Source organism: Syngnathus leptorhynchus, chromosome 2, assembly GCF_054491065.1.
Source record: "Syngnathus leptorhynchus isolate UIUO chromosome 2, UIUO_Slep, whole genome shotgun sequence".
Taxonomy (NCBI): Eukaryota; Metazoa; Chordata; class Actinopteri; order Syngnathiformes; family Syngnathidae; genus Syngnathus; species Syngnathus leptorhynchus.
This window is the reverse complement of record NC_141196.1, coordinates 10,897,758-10,919,147: the sequence shown is the minus strand read 5'-3', so window position 1 is coordinate 10,919,147 and position 21,390 is coordinate 10,897,758. Positions and strand designations below refer to the sequence as shown.

At 40.1% G+C, this 21,390-nt stretch overlaps 1 protein-coding gene across 2 annotated transcripts in view; it reads left to right on the top strand.

Moving 5' to 3' along the window:
- Positions 1 to 1,274: 1,274 nt before the first annotated feature.
- Positions 1,275 to 21,390, top strand: part of gria2b (glutamate receptor, ionotropic, AMPA 2b) — a 29,130-nt gene continuing 9,014 nt past the window's right edge. Inside the window, exons 1-13 of one of the 2 annotated variants that reach the window (XM_085903044.1) lie at positions 1,275 to 1,359; positions 1,462 to 1,602; positions 10,836 to 11,075; positions 14,796 to 14,992; positions 15,907 to 15,960; positions 16,033 to 16,191; positions 17,064 to 17,231; positions 19,116 to 19,220; positions 19,314 to 19,421; positions 19,876 to 20,082; positions 20,159 to 20,526; positions 20,662 to 20,860; positions 21,059 to 21,306. In XM_085903044.1, the coding sequence (XP_085759170.1) occupies positions 1,275 to 1,359; positions 1,462 to 1,602; positions 10,836 to 11,075; positions 14,796 to 14,992; positions 15,907 to 15,960; positions 16,033 to 16,191; positions 17,064 to 17,231; positions 19,116 to 19,220; positions 19,314 to 19,421; positions 19,876 to 20,082; positions 20,159 to 20,526; positions 20,662 to 20,860; positions 21,059 to 21,306 (2,279 nt within the window). Of the gene's footprint in view, positions 1,360 to 1,461; positions 1,603 to 10,835; positions 11,076 to 13,897; positions 13,997 to 14,795; positions 14,993 to 15,906; positions 15,961 to 16,032; positions 16,192 to 17,063; positions 17,232 to 19,115; positions 19,221 to 19,313; positions 19,422 to 19,875; positions 20,083 to 20,158; positions 20,527 to 20,661; positions 20,861 to 21,058; positions 21,307 to 21,390 lie in introns of those variants that run through there. The other variant, XM_085903055.1, reaches the window with a different exon arrangement.

The following is a 21,390-nucleotide window of genomic DNA, read 5'->3' as shown; positions in this document are numbered from 1 at the left end:
CTACCTTTTTTTTAAATCTGGTCCTTTTTCTTATGATTTGCTCTGTTTAATTAATTTTGTTCTTTTGTATTTTTCTCCCTTCATTACGTTCCCCTTTTCTTCCTTTCATTTTCCTAGTGACTCATTTTCCCCTTTACCTGCTCATATTAGTACTTCATTAACAAATGTTATTTTTCAATTTTACTTTTGGTTATTTTTTCAGTTTTCGTCAACTATAATAACCCTGCTTCTAACAACATCAATATTCCACATTTGTCTGTAATCTTTGCAATGTGTCTACTCTCAAATAATGTTTTCCTATATTGGATTCTTCTGCCTCTTCCCTTGGCAATCAAAATCAAATGTTTTCTTTTTTTTTTAGATTACTCCATAGATTTCAATAAACTGTTTGCATTTTTATTGAATGTTTAATGGACATGAGCCTATGCAATGTTTGGTCTCAGCATTCTTGCTGACCCCGGGACACATCCCTGCTTGCTTGAAGTGTCAAGAGATCCTTGACATTGCAACTTGACTGTTATGTATTCATAACACCAACACCACCCACTTCAAGCTGCAAGAGTCTTCTTACTCATCCATTTCCTACTAAATTCATTTTTTTGTGGGTCTTTTTCTATCAAACTTCCTGTTAAGTTCTTCCTTAGTAAATTCTCTCGGCTGGATTCATGCATTCCAATGGTTCCACTGTCCATGGTGCTGAAATATGTCTGTGTTAGGTTAGATATTGATAGAGAGACAAAAAGATGAAAGGAAATAATCATGATGCATTTTTTTCCTCTTTACTGCCTCACACTATAGGAAAACTGCTGTCAGGCTGACACAAGCCCAAGAAGGTAGAAACCTCTCAATCTCATCTCTCATGAAAGAGCACGGTAGATCACTGACGTCACTCGAGCAGTCGGCTCTCCTTTCGGCAATCTTCGTCCGCCATCTCATTAGCATTCGGTTCCCGGCTTGAGGAGGAGGGTGGAGGGAAGAGTAGAGAGAGTGGGGGGGGGGGTGCTTGATGCTGAGAGAAGAGCGTCGCACTCGGAGCAGGAATCAGCCGCGCTCGCCGCTCCGTCGCTGAGAGTCTTTTATTCCTCGACTACTGGGGTCACTCCCCTTTTATTTTCCACCTTCAACCTTAGTCATCGTTAATTGCATGCCTGGCTGCACACACACAAAAAAAGATGCTTGGGATTTAACGCCTTAATCCGTCCGTCTCTCTCTCCTGGAATATTCCTGCCTCCCCTCCCTGAGTGTGTGTACGGTAGATGCGGACCGCCGCGGCCATGCAGCAGATTGTGCATTTCTCTGTGTCCTTCCTCATCGTCTTGTGGGGGTGCGCGCACGGAGGCTCGCCCAGCGTCCAAATCGGTGAGTGCAGCCAAATACTCTGAAAAAAAAAAATGTGCGCCAAAAATGAAGCGCATTGCGTTTTAGGAAGACTGACTGGTGGATTTCTTTCCACCCACACAGGGGGGCTCTTTCCGAGGGGCGCTGACCAAGAGTACAGCGCCTTCCGGATAGGCATGGTCCAGTTTGGTACGGCTGAGTTCCGGCTCACGCCTCACATTGACAACCTGGAGGTGGCCAACAGCTTCGCTGTCACCAATTGCTGTGAGTGCCTTGGAAAAAAATTGCATTGCGCCATATGGTTTGGAATGTGTATGGAAGGATGAGAAGGAAGATGAGGGGGGGGAGGGGTGGTACACTTGGTTGCCACGGCAACGGCAACATCCATCATTTCATTCCTTTACACCCACAACACCATACATAGCTCGCAGTGATCATTGTCAGTGAGGCAAACGAATACACCCTCCTCCTCATCTTCACATCTTCATCTCGTTGAGTTGAGTGAGAAGCTTTTTTGGAGAGCATCTTTGTGTGCCCGTTAAGTGAAGAACAGAGTTGTTTTCCTATTAGTTTGTTCAGTGATGGTATTTGCCCACAGCCAGCAATTTTTAGCCTTTTTAAAAAAATACATTTTATATTTTATTTATTTATTTGCATTTCCATTGTTTCATTTAATTTTCAATATTTTTATATTTCTTGATTTGCATTTATGTGTTGATTTAGTCGTATTTCTCTTTATTCAGATTTTTAATGCACTTTCATTTTTTGTTAATTTATCCATAGGTTTTTATTCATTAAAGGTTTTACTGTAGTGTTAGTTAGTTTTTATTTATTTTTAACACAGTAGTTATTTTTTTTACATTTAATTTTACATTGCTATAATTCTTATATATTAATTATATATATATATAGTTTGTTATATATATTTTTTCTTTAGTTTTAAATGAATACTTACGTTCATACATTCATTTAATTGTATCATTTAATTTTTCTTTCTGTAATTATGTAAACTTGACATTTCAGTCAGATTTTTTAAGAAAAACATTTCCATCTTATTATTTATTATTTGTTGCATAATAAAGATTTTATCTTCTAGATTAACAATTATTTTTTTTAGTTATTTATGTTATTCTTTTATTTATATTTTCATTCATTGTAATTCTTTGTGATAATTTTTAGAAATTTATCGGAAAATATAAAAGTATTTTATTCATGATAACTACTTTTATTTAGTCTGTAGTTTTTTTTCCTTTGACTTTACTTAAATATGGATTGTATTGTATCTATATTTATTCAGTTATACTTTTTAATGCATGATGGAGTTACATACATGATACCGTTTTTATGTAACGTTTTTCCCTCAAATAGCTCATGTTGAAGTGCTTGGTTGCTATGCGACTGCTCCGTTCAATATAAATCAAAGGCTTGTGATTGGTGCTTGCTTGCCGGCGTCCAATCCATATCATTTGCATAAAAAAAAAAAAGCTTAGTCTCCGCCATCCGCGCTCATGCTGGGCAGCCTGATGCGAGTGGGCGACCATCATCAAGGTGCTCAGCATACAAACACTGCAGCACAACGAGAATTTGCAATCACGCTTTGCATAACAAGCACAGTACATAAGAAATTTCTCCGGGTATGGTGTGTCGTGGAATGTCTGTATTTCTTTAGTTTCTGACCTGACAAATGGTTGTTGAAAATTGTGAGGGAAAAAAACAAAGATCAAAACAAGCAATAAGAATTAAGCAGAACTACTTTGCTTTAGCATATTACAACTGCTGTCAATATTGTGTCCAGTGGAACTTGTTTGTATAGTTTGACAAAAATTATACAGATCACAGCAGATGATAAGAATTAAAGGAAAAATACGTTTGCTTAAACATATTGGAGACTGCTCTGCAATTTATGTTTACATAGTTTAGCTAAAGTAACAAATATTGTCTAAAAGTTGTAGAGCAAAAGTCTATGAAATCAAGGCATCATCTTAGAATTAAAGCTAAATAAATTGTTTTGCATTAGCATTAAAAATGGATGAATCATATTTAAAAATATTGTTAAATAAACTGCATTTATTAAGTTCCTAAAATACTTTGACAAAATTAATCAAATCAACATAAACAGTAAGTTATAGAACCATTTTTTGCTTTAGCTTATTAGAAATTGATGTGCATATGATGTCTATAGTTTACCTGAAAAAATGTCAAAATGTCGAACAAAATCAACCAGGTTAAAGCCAATTGCTTTTCTCATACTACTGAGCAACTTGTTTGGTTTCGATGAAAATGTATAAAAATGCCAAACAAAATGAAAGCCAACCATGAGAATGAAATCACAATCCCTTTGGTAAAGAGTTTTGCATTTTGCAAAAAATGGAAAGGTTTGCCCCACGTGCCCTTTAAACTCATTCGGGTTCTTGTGTCTAGTCGACGAATAACTCATATTGGGTTAGTTAGCAATGCGAGTATAACCTTAACGCGAAAGGTTTCATTAGCATGCGCGTTAGTCATTAGCGTTGATGTGCTTGCCTGACTTTTACACTTACGTTATGTTCCTATTAAACTAAGCGTGTGTGTGTGCGTGTTCTCGGAAATGTAGGCGCTCGTCTTCAGGCCGTGTCCTTTGAAAGGGCAACATGACTCAGGCTAGCTAGAGAGCTAGCGGATAGGGGTTTGCTTTTGTCTCCTTACCTGATGCCATATCTGCGCATTTAATAGACTGACTCATAAAAGAGAGTCCAGTGGGCATCATGAAGTACTTTAATGCCAGCTCTTTCATTTTCACGAAGCTTTTGCCATTTTAAAGATGTTTATACGAAGAAAAAAAATTCCCCACTGAGACGGACATTTTGTTGAATGTTGATCAATATGCTGCGCGCTTGCGCGGCTATAAAACAATTAAAAACGACAACTTTTTTTGAACTAATAATCTGAAAAATTCAGAAACAATGCACATTTAGACTGAGAAACATAATAGAACGTCCAGTAAAGAAAATGCGTTTTGTTCGTAAATATTGAGAGAAAGATAAAAGCTTGCCTTTCCGGAAACAAAAACAAAACAAAACAAAAGAAACAAACAAAAAAAGTAATTTGCCATTTAGTTGATTTTGAATGTGTCGCATGATGACGCCAATCTGCAAATAGACCGTGTTTTTTTCCGTTGACCACTGTCAAATCAAAAAATGGCACTGCCATTAAGCGTAATTTGCCTTTTTGCTAATCTTTTTACAATGTAACATGCCTTCATTGACCCTTAGGTTCCAGGATTGTGAGAATAAAAGATGCAACTTTAAATTGATTAACACTTTTTTGAGATGATCCACTTATTGATTTTGTCACTCATATCTGGAAACGTTTCGCCAAATGGCTCAATTATTGGATAGGCCTCCACTTGCTGTCTGCCTTAACATTGAAGGCTAATTGAGGGCTCAATCTTTTTTTTTTTTAATTATGGACAATATTAATAGATGCTCTGAATTCAGGAGCAGTTTAAGTACAATTTAAAACACACTTATTAATTGTTTATAGCCAATCACTTAAGGTGGTTTCGGTTGGCTGTTTTATCGTCTTTGCCCCTCCCTCGCTGCCTCAGCCGTCAATCAAACAAACACCTTGAACCCCCGCTGCCCCGGCTCCGAGGCCACCGACATAACTCTAAAATATACGCGCATAAATCATGAATTCTGCCTCTCGGCCGAGGTCAAACACTGACCGGTGCCAACAGTGAATGTCACACAATCAAGCAGATGAGAAATAAAAAACAGCGGCGAGGACAGAGTGAGGGAAGGCGTAAAAAGAAAAGTCAGGTCCTTTTGGGAACGATGCGGAAACGATTGTCCCAGCTTTTGTCACCAACAGATGTTTCACGAGCTCCCCTGATGCTATAAAAACAGCGGGAGATGGGCTAGTAAAAAGGTTGCAGAAATGAGACGTTTTCTAAATTCCTGTTTAAATTCGGAGTGAATTTCCTGTATTATACGTATATATATTCCTATATTTTGAGGATACCAACACCTAGAATGTTAGCGCTCCATTCATTCTTATTGAAAATTGTCCCTGACTTTGTGCCAAGAAGTGTTTCCGCAGTACAGTATTAGCAAGTTCCCAAATAGCTTTGTCCCCCAGGCCATCAGACTGATAAATTGCAAATAAGGACAATTTGACTCCTACTAAATTGCTGTTTTATTTTGCACATTATGCTCTACGTGACTGCAGTTCTCAAAATCCAACTGTTTGTGTATTTTTAAATTACTACTGCACAACTATATAGACTACATGTGCCATTAAAAGTTCATTTTATTTGTTACGTTTTCTCATCATTCTCTATTCTAAGATTTAAAAAAAAAGTGCTGTATTGCACATTAAATCTTTCCCAACCATTTCATGTATTATTTAGTAGAACCGCCGATATGATCAATGTTTTATAGTTTGAAGATTTGAAAACAATCCATGAATATCCTTTTATATGAGTACTTTGATGACATCCAATACTTTTGACTATACATTGCTTTACATTCCAGCCAACGTGTCATTTATTTTCACCATAATTTGCGTATTTACGTCCTGCATTACATGCAATGATGTGTCACAGTGAGTTGTAGGCCATGGACAAATGGAGCGTATAAAAGCTCGGGCTCAGGGGTCAAATTTATTAGATGAGACAGAGGTATAGTGTGTCACTCGGCGGGACATTGTCAAGCCTTTTTTTTTTTTTTTTTTTAAATCACTGGTGGATGCAACAACATACGTAACCAAGTTACACTTGTGACTCAATATAGCAAGTTTGGCACATGGCATCGCCAACCATAATTACTCCCAACGTCAACATCATGATCACAAGCTAATGTGAGTGAAGCTGTTAGTCAATGCTAATTTGTGCTAGCAGTGCAGCTCTGGTTACCTTTTAGCTTTAACATGGAAGTAAGAAGAGAAGTTCTGTGTGGGTGTAGCTTTTTGTTATAGTGGGGCGGAAGCGCAAAATGACTCCCCAATGTAAGACTCTTTTAAATAATTGGCCAAAATCAATCCTCTTCACAGTGTTACTGTTTTGAAGCTGATAGTGCTGAATATTGAAATTAGCCATTCTCAGGCTATTAGACCAAGTAGCGTATCTAAAAAGAGCAGTAACAATTAAACGGTGAAAAGCAGCAGAGTCAATCCACTTGAGTTGCCATGGCAACTTTCTCCTTCACATGCGGAGTGGTGCTTGTCCGTTTGTTGCGAGATCATTAGAACACACCAAACCTGCTTTGGTATTTCCGTAAAAGGTCACAGAGCGTACGTTGTGTTTTTATGACAGGAAGTAGCCGCAATTCACGCATGCCGATCAATAGTTCAGTGGGGTGCATCATTGTGTAAGCACTCACAACACTCAATGCAAGACGCCTATAATACGTTATAAGATGTAAAGTTAAGTGAATTGTGTTGTAATAGTACAAGGTTTTCATTTTTAAGAAAAGCTTCTAATTTCACATGAATACATATCTTACATATTACCCAAAAGCCCCAATTTTTTTTAAATAATAAAAATAGAGAGATTTGACATCACAAATAAATTAATTTTACAAGAATAATGTTATCACTCTATGAAAAAACTTTAATACAAATAAAAATAAAACATCCCCATGAAAAGATTCATGATGAATAACAAATTAGATTTTGTGGGAATGTCGTATTATTCATCACCAAATTTTGCGAGAAAAACAATTGACTTTAGAAGAATATTGTCATACCCATACTGCTGTATATACTGCTGTAACTTGAAAAACACATTTTTACAAAAGTATTTGGGACTGACGTAATATGTGAAAACAATTTCACTCCACACTATTACGATACAAAGCAATTATTTGACAAAAAACATGTCAATTCTATTGTGCTGTTCCTAGAAAAGTTGCAATTTTATGTGAAAAAGTCATTCCAATAAAATAAGCCACTTAATGAGAAAAACCATCACAAACAATTATTTTTGTGAAGGATGCTCTTAGGCTTGCTTCAGCAAGACAAAGTGGTTCAGACTGTTGCCATGGTGTCACATCCCCTCCTCCTCTTCCACCGCCTCCTACTTGCAAACTAAAGGAGGCCACAGGAAGCATAAAAAAGTGGCGTTGCACTAGAGGGCGCTATGTAGTGCTGCCCATGAAGTCGCTTGTGAAGGCTTCATCGCAGGCCATCAGAACGCCTCCAGGAAACAGGTCAGTGCACAAAAGGAGTGCGACGAGAGAGATGGCGAGGAAGAGGAGGAAGAGGAGCAGGGGGGGGTTGGCAATAGAAGTTGACAAGAACTGAGCTGCAGTGTTCTTGTCGAGAGCAGCTGCCGGAAGGATGGCTCAAAGGAGAAAAAAAAAAAATCCAGCCAGTGTGGCCGCCAGTCACATCTCCCACAAGTCCTTCTTCTTTTTAATATAGCCAACAGTCGCCACGGCAACATCCCTCGTCGTCCCAGAAATGCACTGCCTCATTATAAGATGAGCTACCTAGATCAGAATAAAGCATTACAAAAGCATTAAAAAAAAATCCATTTGGACATTTTATGCACAAAAGAAACCCAACAAATTTTATGACACCTATTTTAGTTTTTTAGTTTTTTTCATTCTATAACATGACTGTGTTGGCATGATGTCTTAGCTGTGGCAGCTTTGTGGCTTATGCGCAGTAAGGCGATTGATTGGTCAGCCTCTCAGGATGTTTAACCGCAAATGAAATCTAAGAGAGCAGCAAAACGCTCCTTTGGGCTTGTTAGGATACCGCAGACAAGGTCGAAGTCAGAAAAAAAAAAAAAGCAGGATTGTGTATCAAGTGACACAACAGTCCATGTGTTAGCTTGTCCTCAATCAGTTCTACATTTAAATGAAAAGTCCCAGGGCCTTGTTGCCGTGGCAACGAGGCACTTGAGTGGAACACCAGTCAAATCTGTTCACACTTTTGATGAGTCCTGTGTCACTGACGTGTGTGCGCGTGCTCGCTGATTCATCATTTTAGCACTGCTCAGGGTCAGTTTGTCTTCAATCCATCCACACAAGCTAAGTGAGGTGGATTCATGCAAGTGTCCTTTGGTAGAAAGTGTGTGTGGGATGCAAGGGGAGGGGAGGGGAGGGAGGAAGAATGTCACCATGGCAACAAGACCTGCTCTAATCCATACGGAGAAGGGTTTTACAGCAGGGGACACATTTTAGTGACTTGTCATGGAATTCCAGAGTGATGCAAAGCACATGACGGTGGCTGATGTAACTGATGCAAATGTGAGCTTCGCCTGTCTCGAAAGGCAATGTCAAAAGTAGTTAAATGGGATGTGTTGACACTTCATGGTAAAGCTTAAAATTTAGGCTGAATTCTCGCGATGCAATTTTCCTTCTCATGAGATGACAAAACTTGTCTTGTTTTCTGACTAAATTATTCAAATTATTATAAACATTGAAGTATTTTTTTTGTAGGATTTCCTTTTGTTAAACCACAAAAATTGTGTTTAGTTTTTGTATTTTCACACTCAATACATTTTAGAACACCAAGATTGGCAAAATTAGGCAAAAATGCGGACCAAAAATTCTTTGCTTTGTCTGTCACAATTTCCTCCTAAATTCCTGTTGTGAGGTGAAGGCGACATTGTAATTTATGTAAATGAAATCTTTGATCAGCATAAACAGCAACGTAAAAGGAGACGACATGGTCCTCTGGGTGGCACACCGGAAAGAAGCGGGTCAGCTAATTGGAACGGCTAAATTCGTTTCACGCCATTCACCTCCTCTCAAGGTGACAAATCACGAGAGCCTCCGCCCATCCAGAAGATATCAACCCATCTAGACATAGACCTTCAGTGAGGTGACTGAAACAGTAAAGCATGATGTCCCTTGAATAACTTTTGTGACTTATTGCATTGAATTTGAAGGGGCAGTCACGTATTTATTTTATTTTTTTGTATTTTCTTTGGATTTTCAGTGAAGTAGGTACAACTATAAAACATTTGGTAGGTGGACTTGAGAAATACTGGTCATTAAGTTGTTGTGAGTGTAAGGAGGAATTTGTGAGTAGGATTCATTGAGAGGCAGTCACATGTGACAAAGGCCTAATGGCTTTTCCCACAATCCTTCACTCTCTCTGCCAGCCAGCGATTAAGCATCCCCGACTTCTTTATTGCCCCAGATTGACTTGTTTCGCCCCTCCAAAAAGACATCCGGTGAACTTTTTAGGCTGCAACATAGGGTCTTGTACTTTATTTTTTTTTAAACCATTGCATCTTGATTTATTTGCAAGGGATATCGCGTCATTTCATTCATGACTGTGCTAAACTTTTCATACATTTCAGAGCAAAATCTTGGATTAAAAAAAATATTCACGTCTCTTTAGTCATATTCTTGTGAGTAGAGTTTTTTTTTTTTTTTGCAATTTCTTACCAAACCCATTTTTTACTACATGATTCCGAAACACCAATGTTTTTCTTATTGGTCGTGCAATTCCCACAATATGTGGGAAAAAGCAAACGCTTACAAAAATCTGTGATATATGCTTTATATTGAACTTGAGTTTTTCTGGCAGGACAGGACACCCGACTATCTCCACTCACTTGACTCCAGCTTCTCGTGTCAGCAAGTCATCCCCATGATATCATGATATTGCACTCAAAGACATTAATTACACAAGAGCACAGTCAATAAAGCTGATGGAGCTACATGCGATCAATACGAGTCGCACGAACGTAATGCTAATCCGCTGACCCCGGGGTAACGCTTGAGAAACCTCAGGTCGGAGGAGAAGGCTTTTCGTGTGTTGACTGCAACAAAAGCAGCAACGACAGCGCTCGCCACGTAATAAATGTTAGATGTCAGAAAAAGCCACTTTGGCGTACGCGCCTGGGCACGGCTCGTAAATTATACAGCGGGGTGAATTTTTGCAAAGTCAACAGAATGGCGGATGTAGAAAATGCAGATTACATGCGGCATAGTTAATCGCAAAGCAAGGCCACCAAAACCAAACGTTACAAAAACGTGAGGGCTTGCCAAGTTGTAAATAGCATTGAAGGATCATGAGACATTTAAGGGCAAGCTTTCATACACTTTCCAACTAATGTGTATTTTTTTGGGATAGAATTTCCTTTTGTAAAAATATAATTGCTTTTGAATACTTTCACTGTGAATTTTTTCAAAAGCACAAGAGTGTTAGAATTTTTTGGGAAGGAGAAGTCCTTTGAAATATTTTGACTATCTTTTTTTTTTTGGGACATGCTTACATTTCCTCTTACCCTAAAATAGGACAAACTAGTATTTCTTTTTGGACTTTCCTCGGAAGTGGACGAGCAAGTTAACATTCTGAGATTCAGCAGGCTTGTTGGCATTTAGGGACTTTCTCTTGCATACGTTCTCTTCAGTGCCAGAAGTCCCCCGGTGCAGCTAAAAGACGGAAATCAATTAATCAGCCGGCAGACATGTGGAACACAGCGCGTCCCCGAAGCGCTCTAACGGATGTAAAACAACAAACGTTAACACTTGTTTTGTCTCTCTGTGTTGCAGTCTGCTCGCAGTTCTCCAGGGGAGTCTACGCCATTTTCGGATTCTACGACAAGAAGTCGGTCAACACTATCACGTCGTTCTGCGGCACTCTGCACGTGTCCTTCATCACGCCCAGCTTCCCGCTGGATGGCAACCAGCAGTTCATCATCCAGATGAGGCCCGACATCAAGGGGCCGCTGCTCAGCCTCATCGAGTACTACAAGTGGGACAAGTTCGCCTATCTGTACGATAGCGATCGAGGTCAGACGGCACGCCGTTCCTTTCTTGTGCAATTCAGATGTGTTGGGATTTGAGTGGTCTGAACCATAGATGATTGATTGACCGTCACTATTTGATCTTTATAGTCATTTTGGGGCTTGCAAAGTGAGTCAGTGTTGGACCACACTTTCTGAGAACTACCCATATACATTTTATTTTACAGTATGAATATTGAAATAAAGTAAGATAATGAAACAACACCTATGAATACAAAACAATATAATTCAATTTTCTCTTTTATTGAGGCATAAGAGAGGCTCCTTTACATTCTGTTTTGGTAAATTCCAAGATTGCTCCAAGGTGTTAACTGACACTTGTGAGTTGTTGATTTTGTCATCATAGTGCTGAAAATGTCCTCAAGTCTTCATGTGTTTATGTTGCACCCCCCCCCCCCCTATTATGGTTGTGTATTTGGACCCCCCCCAGGTGCATTTAATGAAAGGGGGCTTGTCACATACAATCAGCTGCAATATGTGTTTATGAGTTTGTGTGTGTGTTTTATGTAACATCAAATGGACGTGTGTGGTAGTGACATGCAGTGGAGGTGATGGGCCCTGCAGCTGTGGACCTCCACACTCCTCATCATAATAATAATGCTGAGATTTGTTTGGGATTTGGAGGTTTCTGGTTCACTTAGCAACATAAAATTTGGTTGTCATTGTGAACAGACCCACAAAAAAGTCTCAAGAAGACACAGGACATCATCCTTTTTTTATTCAAAACTGGGTCAATTCTAAAATTGCAAATCTGCACTCAAGATTTTGTCCCATTGTACACCAGGCAGTGTGAGAAATATTTCAGTTTTTTTTTTTCAATGCATGGACAGAACTCAGCAAAGTTGAATGACTCAAAATGGAGCATTATTGTCTATGTCAAGGTTGTTTTTTGTTCTTTTGTGGCGATTTCCATTCGATTAGACAGCTATCCCTAATGTAGTGTCCGGTGAATGTACTTCCAGAAAAACACAGCAAAGTGGCTGAATGTGTCACTTACCGATGACCCCTCCCTCACATCCGTCAAATATGCACACACGCAAACACGCGCACATCCTCATATCACTTAGCGACCGTCCCGGTCACTTCTCCTTTGCCTTCCTTCCATCCTTTCCTCTCGCCACACATTGGTTGCCATGGGAACAAAAAGATCACACTGACCTAATTAGACAGCCGTGCGATAGAAAAATATATGCACTGCGGTCCCCCGTCGGAGCTCATCGCACTTGTACATTAAGCAGCAGGTTTCATGCGGCATGTTTTAAGATGGATTTTGGAGGGGAGGCGGATTTGACTTTTTTTTTTATTTCGGCGCTGAGTTGCGTTCCTGAATGGGACGAGAGCGTGAAGAGGAGAGATGAAAGGGGGGGGGGGGGGGAGGGCAGAGCATGAAAGGCATCCGAGGAGATGCCGTAGCTGCATAGAGGATGCGTGTGCGTGTTTATCATGTTTAGTGTGAAGTGAAATGGAGGAAAGATCAGCACTGCACTAAATCCTTGCTAAGCCAACAAGCAAGCACTCGCTAGTCAATAGACTCCCCTCATACGAGTGCATAATTCACGTGACGCCTCCCGTGTGCACTCAGCAGGCTTCATGTATGCAACATGCTCGACTACTCCAGGTTTATATACGTATGCTGTTCATAGTAGAGTACGGCCAAGTAGAAAGGTCACAGAGATATAGCAGCCTAGCTCAAGTCACCAAATGTATTTTTTTCGAAATGTGTTCCAAAGAGGTTGAATTTAACGGTGATTATGATCAAAATGGGGTGCGAACGACAGCTGCAATCACGCTTGGACCATGGACATCTGATTATTGACCGTTACAAAAGCCAATCTTGCACAATGAGCCACATGCTGCTTCACCAAGTCTCAAAGATCAAATACATGATCATCTGAATCATTTTAGCTCATGGGTCAGCCAGAACATTGTGTCCTCTTTGTAATTATGATACATATAGATCCTTCAAATAGAAGAGCCTCCAATTTTCCAGCGCCGTAAAAAACTGAAATTGATCGATATTTCACACCACTGCCGTCACGCCCGGATTACATACGCCGGGTTTCTTTTTTTTACCTCATTAAAGCGCAAGCCGAGGATCGATATGAGTGAGATTCAGCTGCGAAACGTCTTTAACTCGCAGGGAACGTCACATTGATCAAGAGGCATAATTAAACGTCTCGTCCGAGCCGGGATTCAGTTTTTTTGGAAGGGGGGGGGGTAAAAGGACAAATAAGATGGTGATCTAAAGACTGTAGGAGCACATTGGTGCGCTCCATTGCATTCAAAGTCTCTTTAATCAGATCTGTTACAGACGTTTTGCACACTTGCTGAAGGATTTCATAGGCTCTGTCGATGAGTCATATCACAACTCGCAGCTCAAAAATGAATCAAAACTGAAATATGTCGTAGTTTTCAGGTGATGTTCCAAAATAAATTCTCACAAACATTTGGAATTTAGCCTCTGATCAGCTCTTTGTGACTCACATCTGTGGGGGGAGCCCATAAGAATATAACATGATAGCATTTTTCCTTTCTCTGTATTAATTGAGCTTGGCAGCTTTAAGACAATAGAAAAAGAATGTGATCAACAAATAACGGGAAATGATTGAAAGTGTACCCTGTCGTAAACTGCGTGCTGTCTCAGACACTTCCCTCCTACACTTGGTTGCGGTGCAGAATGCGTACGTACCTGTGACTCACCCTGACAAGCTCGTTACATAAAAGCACTGAATCACGGCTTTTTAACGAGCTTGAGATGGCAGCCAATCAGCAATAAAGCAACAATGCCTGACCGTGAATATGTCGTGTCTGCCACATTATTGAGCTTATTTCCAGAATAATGATGCTGCTTTCTTTCACATGAGCAAGGGGAGAGATTTGGGCTGATGTTGGTTAGTCACTTAGTTTGTGAGTTGGTTGTCATTGTTGCAGTTGTTTAATTTGTCAGGTGGTTGGTTGGTTGGTTGGTTGGTTGGTTGGTTGGTTGGTTGGTTACTTGGTCGTTTAGTTAGTTTATATCATTAGTCAGTCTGTTGGTTATCCAGTTGGTTGGTTGCTTTGTTGGTTCATTAGTTGATTGGTTGATGAGTCAGTTGATTAGAAAGTTGGTTAATACGGTATATGGTTGGTTGTAGTTAGTTGGTTAGTCATTCGATTGGTTTGACAGTTTATTGGTTAGTCAGTCAGTTTCTTGTTTAGTTTGCTGGTTGTTCGTCAGTTAGTTGGTCAGTTATTTGGTTCATTAGTTAGTTTGTTAAGTCAATTAGTTGGTTAGTCAAGTGCTGGGTTGTCATCCAGTTGGTGGTCAGTTGGTGGTTATTTATATTTATATCAATTAGTTGGCAGGTGCATCGGTTGGATTTTACAAGCCAATGTGCATAAAATATTGTAGAGCGGTTGAACAAAGAAGAATTATTACAAAGAACAAAGAATTATTGCCCTGATCTAATCGATTAACCAAACAGTGCAGTAACCAATTTTTTTCCGCTCATGCAGCCGCACCTACTTTTTCATGCGCATTACCCCGACTGGAGTGGAACAGCGAGTTCATCAAACAAATCAAACGGACATGTTTGGATTATTGTGCATTGGCAGCATTCTGCCAGTCTCGTTTGTCTTGTTTGACTGTTTTCTATTGCCACAGATGTTATTTTGTTGCCAGGAAAACGAGACCCCGATAGTTTACTGTGATTTTGTGCTCCCTCAGGCCTGACCACACTTCAGGTGGTCCTGGACACGGCGGCCGAGAGGAAGTGGCAAGTGACTGCCATCAACGTAGGCAATCTGAAAGATGAGCGCAAGGATGAAGCGTATCGCTCGCTTTTCCAAGACCTGGAAAATAAGAAGGAGCGTAGGGTGATCCTGGACTGTGAACAGGACAAAGTCAAAGACATCATGGACCAGGTCTTTATACACTTCTGCTACTACGTATAGTAAAACTCACTATTTTAAGAACACCAAAATGCCAATTGGGGAATTTTTTGATGAACAGAAATTTGCTGAATACCAAATAGCAAATTGATGAGGGTTTAATGTTCATGCAATATCTTTTCGCTTTACACAATAAAATTGACATCTTCACGCTATTCACAGAACTCCGGGTAGGCAATCTAGGACAGTCACAGATACAAAACGTTCCTATTCAGATCTGCCGTGAGCCATTGTCTGGACAGAGATGCCAGTCAAACGGCAGGATTAGCTTCAACTGTGTCATACATGTCAAACCTTCAAATGCTACAAAGCCAATCGATTTTCTGTCCTTTTTTTCCACCCCTGTTGCTGCTGCTGTTGATAAGGGAAAGTCGCTTAGGATATCTCATTCTTACTGTCACCATCATAGGTTGTTAAATGCAATGGCCACAAGCATCAGCTATGCTAGCGAGCATGACACACAAGTTGGCCTTTGGAAGGAATTCAAAAGTTGGGTAATACACATAAAATTCCAATGGAATAGGTTTTGGCAGGTGGACCCATCTTGAGTAAGGCTGAGCGATATGGACTTAAAATGATGTCTCAGATTTGAGCATTTTCAATATAAACCAATGATTATCTTAAAAAGCACCAAAAAAAAAGGCAATATGTATTCTAAATTTTGCTTTGTGTATTTTTGCACCTCTAGAGATTTACTATATATCAGTTACTGACTAATATATCTGATTTCAATTTCCAAAAAGTTGTGGTTGGTTTTCTTTTGAACGATCACAAAAAGATCAAAAGTGCTGCTACATTTTATGTTAGCATTGTGAGATTGTACTTCTACCACTACGTTTGTGTAAAATTCTGATGACTTTTTTTTCATCTGATCAATAATTCTGCAGGTCATCACCATTGGCAGACACGTAAAAGGCTACCATTACATCATAGCCAATCTGGTAAGAGACATTTAAGGTTTTTACTATACACTGAAAGGCAGCAAAAATGACCACAACTTGTCATGTTTTCAGGGTTTTGTCGATGGCGACCTATCTAAAATCCAGTACGGCGGTGCCAATGTGTCAGGCTTCCAGATTGTGGATTTCGACGATCCGCTGGTGTCCAAGTTTGACCAGCGGTGGGAGGCTCTGGAGGAGAAGGAGTATCCGGGAGCAGACAGCAAGATCAGGGTGAGCGTTGAACTTCATGTTCACATGTACCAGTTGGCTTCAGACATGTACGCTATGTGCATTATTAAGAAGGTCTGACCAAGAACACCATGTACTGGATATCCACTCCAGCAAGGTCCAGCCTCATGAGCTTGGGAATTGTTATGAATCCCGTGTTGCTCAACTGAATCAACTTTGAAAGTCATCTTTCCTGTTCAAGCTCACTGAAGTAGAAAGAGTCCACATTAAAGCGGTTCATAAACCTAAGTAGGGAACAACAGGTTGGTTGGCAGTTTGATAAATTTCTCAAGCACTGTAGTGTGTCACAAGAACATGGCACTCTGCAAGTCACAGACTACCGCAGAGCAGCCTCAGGAAATACCAACGTACTCTATTTTTTGTTTTGTGATTCAGTTTAATATGAGAAAACAACCTGAAATATGACATCTCACATTGCTGGACAAATGTTTTTCAGAATATTTTTAATTACTCCCTACAGTCAATCGTTCAATGTAACAATTACAGGAATTTACAAACAAAAGAATTTAAGAAATGTAATAGAAAAAAAAAAAAAAAAAGAATTTAAGTCATATAAAAGCAACATAAATAAATAAAAAGTAGGTTAATAAAATCATTGCATCCAGTGCAATGACCAGATTTTGGCTGAAAAAAATATTATAGATGTTTTTCTATAATGATTCTATTAAAATGCATTGCATGTAAAAATTTTAACTAAATGTTTAAAACCAAGTTGCTGCAAATGCAAATGTATTTGAAAGTAAAATATAATTGAAGACCACTTAAAAACACCTTCATTGGAAAATAAAAAATTGAACTGTACATAGAAATAAATCAAGTAAACCTGTTTTTGCCTTTGTCTTCTGTCTACATAGTACACGTCGGCCTTGACATACGACGCGGTGCAAGTGATGACGGAGGCCTTCCGCTACCTACACAAGCAGCGTATCGACTTCACCCGGCGGGCCAACACTGGAGACTGCCTGGCTAACCCAGCCGTTCCCTGGGCTCAGGGAGTGGAGATCGAGCGAGCGCTGAAACAGGTAAAACGTAGCCGTGTTCATCTTGTGCTGCGTTGCCATGGCAACGCTAGATTTAGCCGCCTTTAGAACGACATGGACGACAACAAAGGCTGGGATCGCACAGAAATTATTATTTGCATGTGAACATTCATTGGATTAAACCAAGAAATGTTTTGGGGGTATTTTAGTGACACTGAACTGAAATGCTGAGGAGTTAATTAAATTGTTGAAATGTAGACTGCGAGCCTCATGTTGAAATGCTTTGAATCAATCACAAAATGTGAAATAAGGCCTGAATGTCTTATTCACTTTCATGTATTTTTTTTATTTAATTCAATTTCTCAAAATATGTATTATAATATGAGAGTCGTACTGCCAGTGATTTGTAATGAATGAGCGGTTTTAAATCTGACCAAAGTGGCTTTAGACAAAAAAAAAGTCTTCCATTTGGCTTCTTCAGACCTGCAGAGGTTCTGCATTTTACATCACATTTACATCTGTCATTCCCACGACAAACAATATCCACCATGCTGTTTACAAGGTTTGAAGCAACAATACATTTCCAAACAAAAAGTTAATCCCTAACATTCTCACGTTAGGGAGGGATTCATGTTAGCACTGACTCAACATATTCCTAAAGCAAGGTAAATTGGAGCAGACTAACCTCCAGATTGGTGGCTCGGTAGTCGCAGGGTGATCAGTGGGTCATGAACCACTGTACTCCTTCAAATCAAGCGAATCATTTTCCCCAAAAAGTGTGTCAATGCAGGAATTGGCCAGCAATGTAGATAACAGTTGTACTACTGAGTCGCCAAAGCCAAAGAATTCATTTTGGAGAGCTTGAATGGAATGAGCTTCCTTCAAATAGACTCCAAATTATTCTCAGCTCTCTGCCATCTAAATTGGCTGCCAGTCAAAGGCAAGATAGAGGATGTTTTTTGTTGTCTCAGCACCCACATGCTGTCCACTTTGTATGTTGGCATGTGAAATCCTTTAGACCGGGAATTTTCAAATTGTTTTAACCGCATCTATGGGTTATCCAAAACCTCTATGTATTTTTTACTCCTAAAACAAACAAACAAACAAACAAACAAACAAACAAACAAAGATTGTAGCTCTTTTATATAGTAATAAAAAATGTGTATCGCATGATAATTCAAACTGTTTAAGGTGTTACAAGCTATTATTGGTTTCCTAGAAAGATGAACAAATAATGATGCAATATTCCAAATAATAAAACAACTAGGCAGATATTAAACATTCATTATTTATTTATTTTGAAGCATAGTGAATTCTTGTTCTTCTTTTCCTTTCGGCTTTTCCCTTAATTGTTCACATTTATATGCTTGGACATGTCTACTTGCTTCATTTCCCTAAAAAGAAAAAAAATATTTTTGCACTTCAGTAAAAAGAAAAGATTTAACCTCGTATAGATTCCTCAGTTCCGCTGTTCCTAAAAAGAAGACAAACAAATGTCCTTGTACTTTACTAAAATGAAAAGATTTAAGATGATATATATTTTTTAATTTGTATTTATTTATTGTTTTAATTCAGACTGTTCAAATTGTTACCAAAATATTTAAGTTGCTATACAAAACCACAGTAGTGATAACTAAATAACTGAATATAAAGGCTTTTTTTTGGGGGGGGGGGGGGGGCTATAAATGACTTTTTTTTGCTGATTTATGCAAGGCAGAGGTACACCAACCTAGTGGGGATTTTGAAAGGGGGTGCTTGTTGTTTCACAAAAGCTTCTTTATGGAGTCATTTCAGATTATCACTGGGGCTTCATTAACATCAAAAGCCCCAGTAAATGACAGACTTTCTGTCTTTTGAGAACATATTAAGGCACACATTGGATTATCTGCACTATCCTCAAATTTAAAAGACTCATCGTTGCCACAGGTACGTGTGGAGGGCCTGACAGGCAACATTCAGTTTGACCAACACGGCAAGCGGGTCAACTACTCCGTCAACATCATGGAACTAAAGAACAATGGCCCTGTAAAGGTAAAGTCTGCCTCGCAGCGGGGAAAATACTCTCAAGATTAACGACGTGTGTCTTAGTCCGACGGGCGCTCATTATTTATTCATGGCCGACAGATTGGCTACTGGAACGAGGTTGACAAAATGGCCGTCACCAAATCCGACATCTCTGCCAACGACTCGACGGGGATGGAAAACAAAACGGTCATTGTCACCACCATCTTGGTAAGTTATCGAGGTAAACGCTTTGATTTATGGCCGCTCTGGCTGCTTTAATTGGTTTGCGGGGTGTTTGTCCTTTGGTTCCCCAGACACCGGATAACATTAAGACCCAAAGACACAGTGTAAATGCTGCTGTGTTATCATTCATCTTGATTTGCAACACCAACCAATGGTACAGTTGTGCCTTAAATTTGCTGGACTTTTGGATTAATTTCCTGCAGAGTCCACAATCTCCATTGTAAAACCTTTACTGCCTGTAGTGTTACATTTTATATTACTCCCTGTCACACAAGTACAGTTTGCAGTTTGTTATTAAAAAAGTTACATACTTGGTTAATGGTAATTGGTGTCAAGGAAGTCAGATCGCAACTGATGGACTAAGACTGCATGTAGGGGGGTGGGGGGGGTCGAGCTAAGTTCATCTATATGATGTTATGTTGTGATGGCCGTCTTTCAGGAAGCTCCTTACGTCATGTTGAAAAAGAACGCTGACCTCTTTGAGGACAATGACCGTTACGAAGGCTACTGCGTGGATCTGGCCGCCGAGATCGCCAAACACTGCGGCTTCAAATATCAGCTGAAAATTGTCAGCGACGGGAGGTACGGGGCCAGGGATGCCGAGACCAAAATCTGGAACGGGATGGTCGGCGAGTTAGTGTACGGGGTGAGTTGCCTCTTCTTTGCCTAGACTTAGCAAAAAGTAGGAAGAATCCATGGTAATCGCCATGTTTGTTTTCCAGAAAGCCGACATCGCCGTGGCTCCACTGACCATCACCCTGGTCCGAGAAGAGGTGATTGACTTCTCCAAACCTTTTATGTCTCTGGGGATCTCCATCATGATCAAAAAGCCCCAGAAGTCCAAGCCTGGCGTCTTCTCCTTCCTGGACCCGCTGGCCTATGAGATCTGGATGTGCATCGTGTTCGCCTACATCGGCGTCAGCGTGGTGCTCTTCTTGGTCAGCCGCTTCAGTCCGTACGAGTGGCACACCGAGGAGTACGAGGACGGCCAGATCCAGACCAACGAGTCCACCAACGAATTTGGCATATTTAACAGCCTGTGGTTCTCCCTGGGGGCCTTCATGAGACAAGGCTGTGATATTTCGCCAAGGTAGGTTGGTCAAAGAAGTATTGTTAACTCCACTGAGTTTTGTTTAGCGAAGGAGCTAAGTTTAGCCTTCCCCAAATGTGCACATGTGTCGTTTTTTGTTCTAATAAATAGCAAGTGATTGTTTTTGGGCGACAGGTCTCTATCCGGCCGCATCGTCGGCGGCGTGTGGTGGTTCTTCACGCTCATCATCATCTCCTCCTACACGGCCAATCTGGCTGCTTTCCTCACTGTGGAGCGGATGGTGTCACCCATTGAGAGCGCCGAGGATCTGGCCAAGCAGACCGAGATTGCGTATGGCACGCTAGACTCAGGCTCCACTAAAGAGTTCTTTAGGGTAAGGCACAAAATGTAATTCTTGAGCATATTTAAACCATTTTAGATGTGTGTATAGTATGTCCATCTTCCTGTCAAACGTCTTCTAATGCAATGTTTCCATGCAGCTTTCCAAAAATACTATTTTTTGTCATGTGTGTAAGAAAAAAAAAAAACCCACTCTATAATATTCATGTATATTTTCTGTTCCCCCCCGCAGCGTTCTAAAATTGCCCTCTTTGACAAAATGTGGACATACATGCGGAGTGCGGAGCCCTCGGTGTTTGTGAAAAAAACAGCCGAGGGTGTTCTGAGAGTCCGCAAGTCCAAGGGGAAGTACGCCTATTTGCTGGAGTCCACCATGAATGAGTACATTGAACAGCGCAAGCCGTGTGACACCATGAAGGTGGGAGGCAACCTGGACTCCAAAGGCTACGGGATCGCCACGCCCAAAGGATCCTCATTAAGGTGGGTGGAATAGTATAACAATGTGTCCAATGTTGTTATAGTATCCCACCTACCCTGATGTAGCTTTGCTTATGTGTCTCTGGT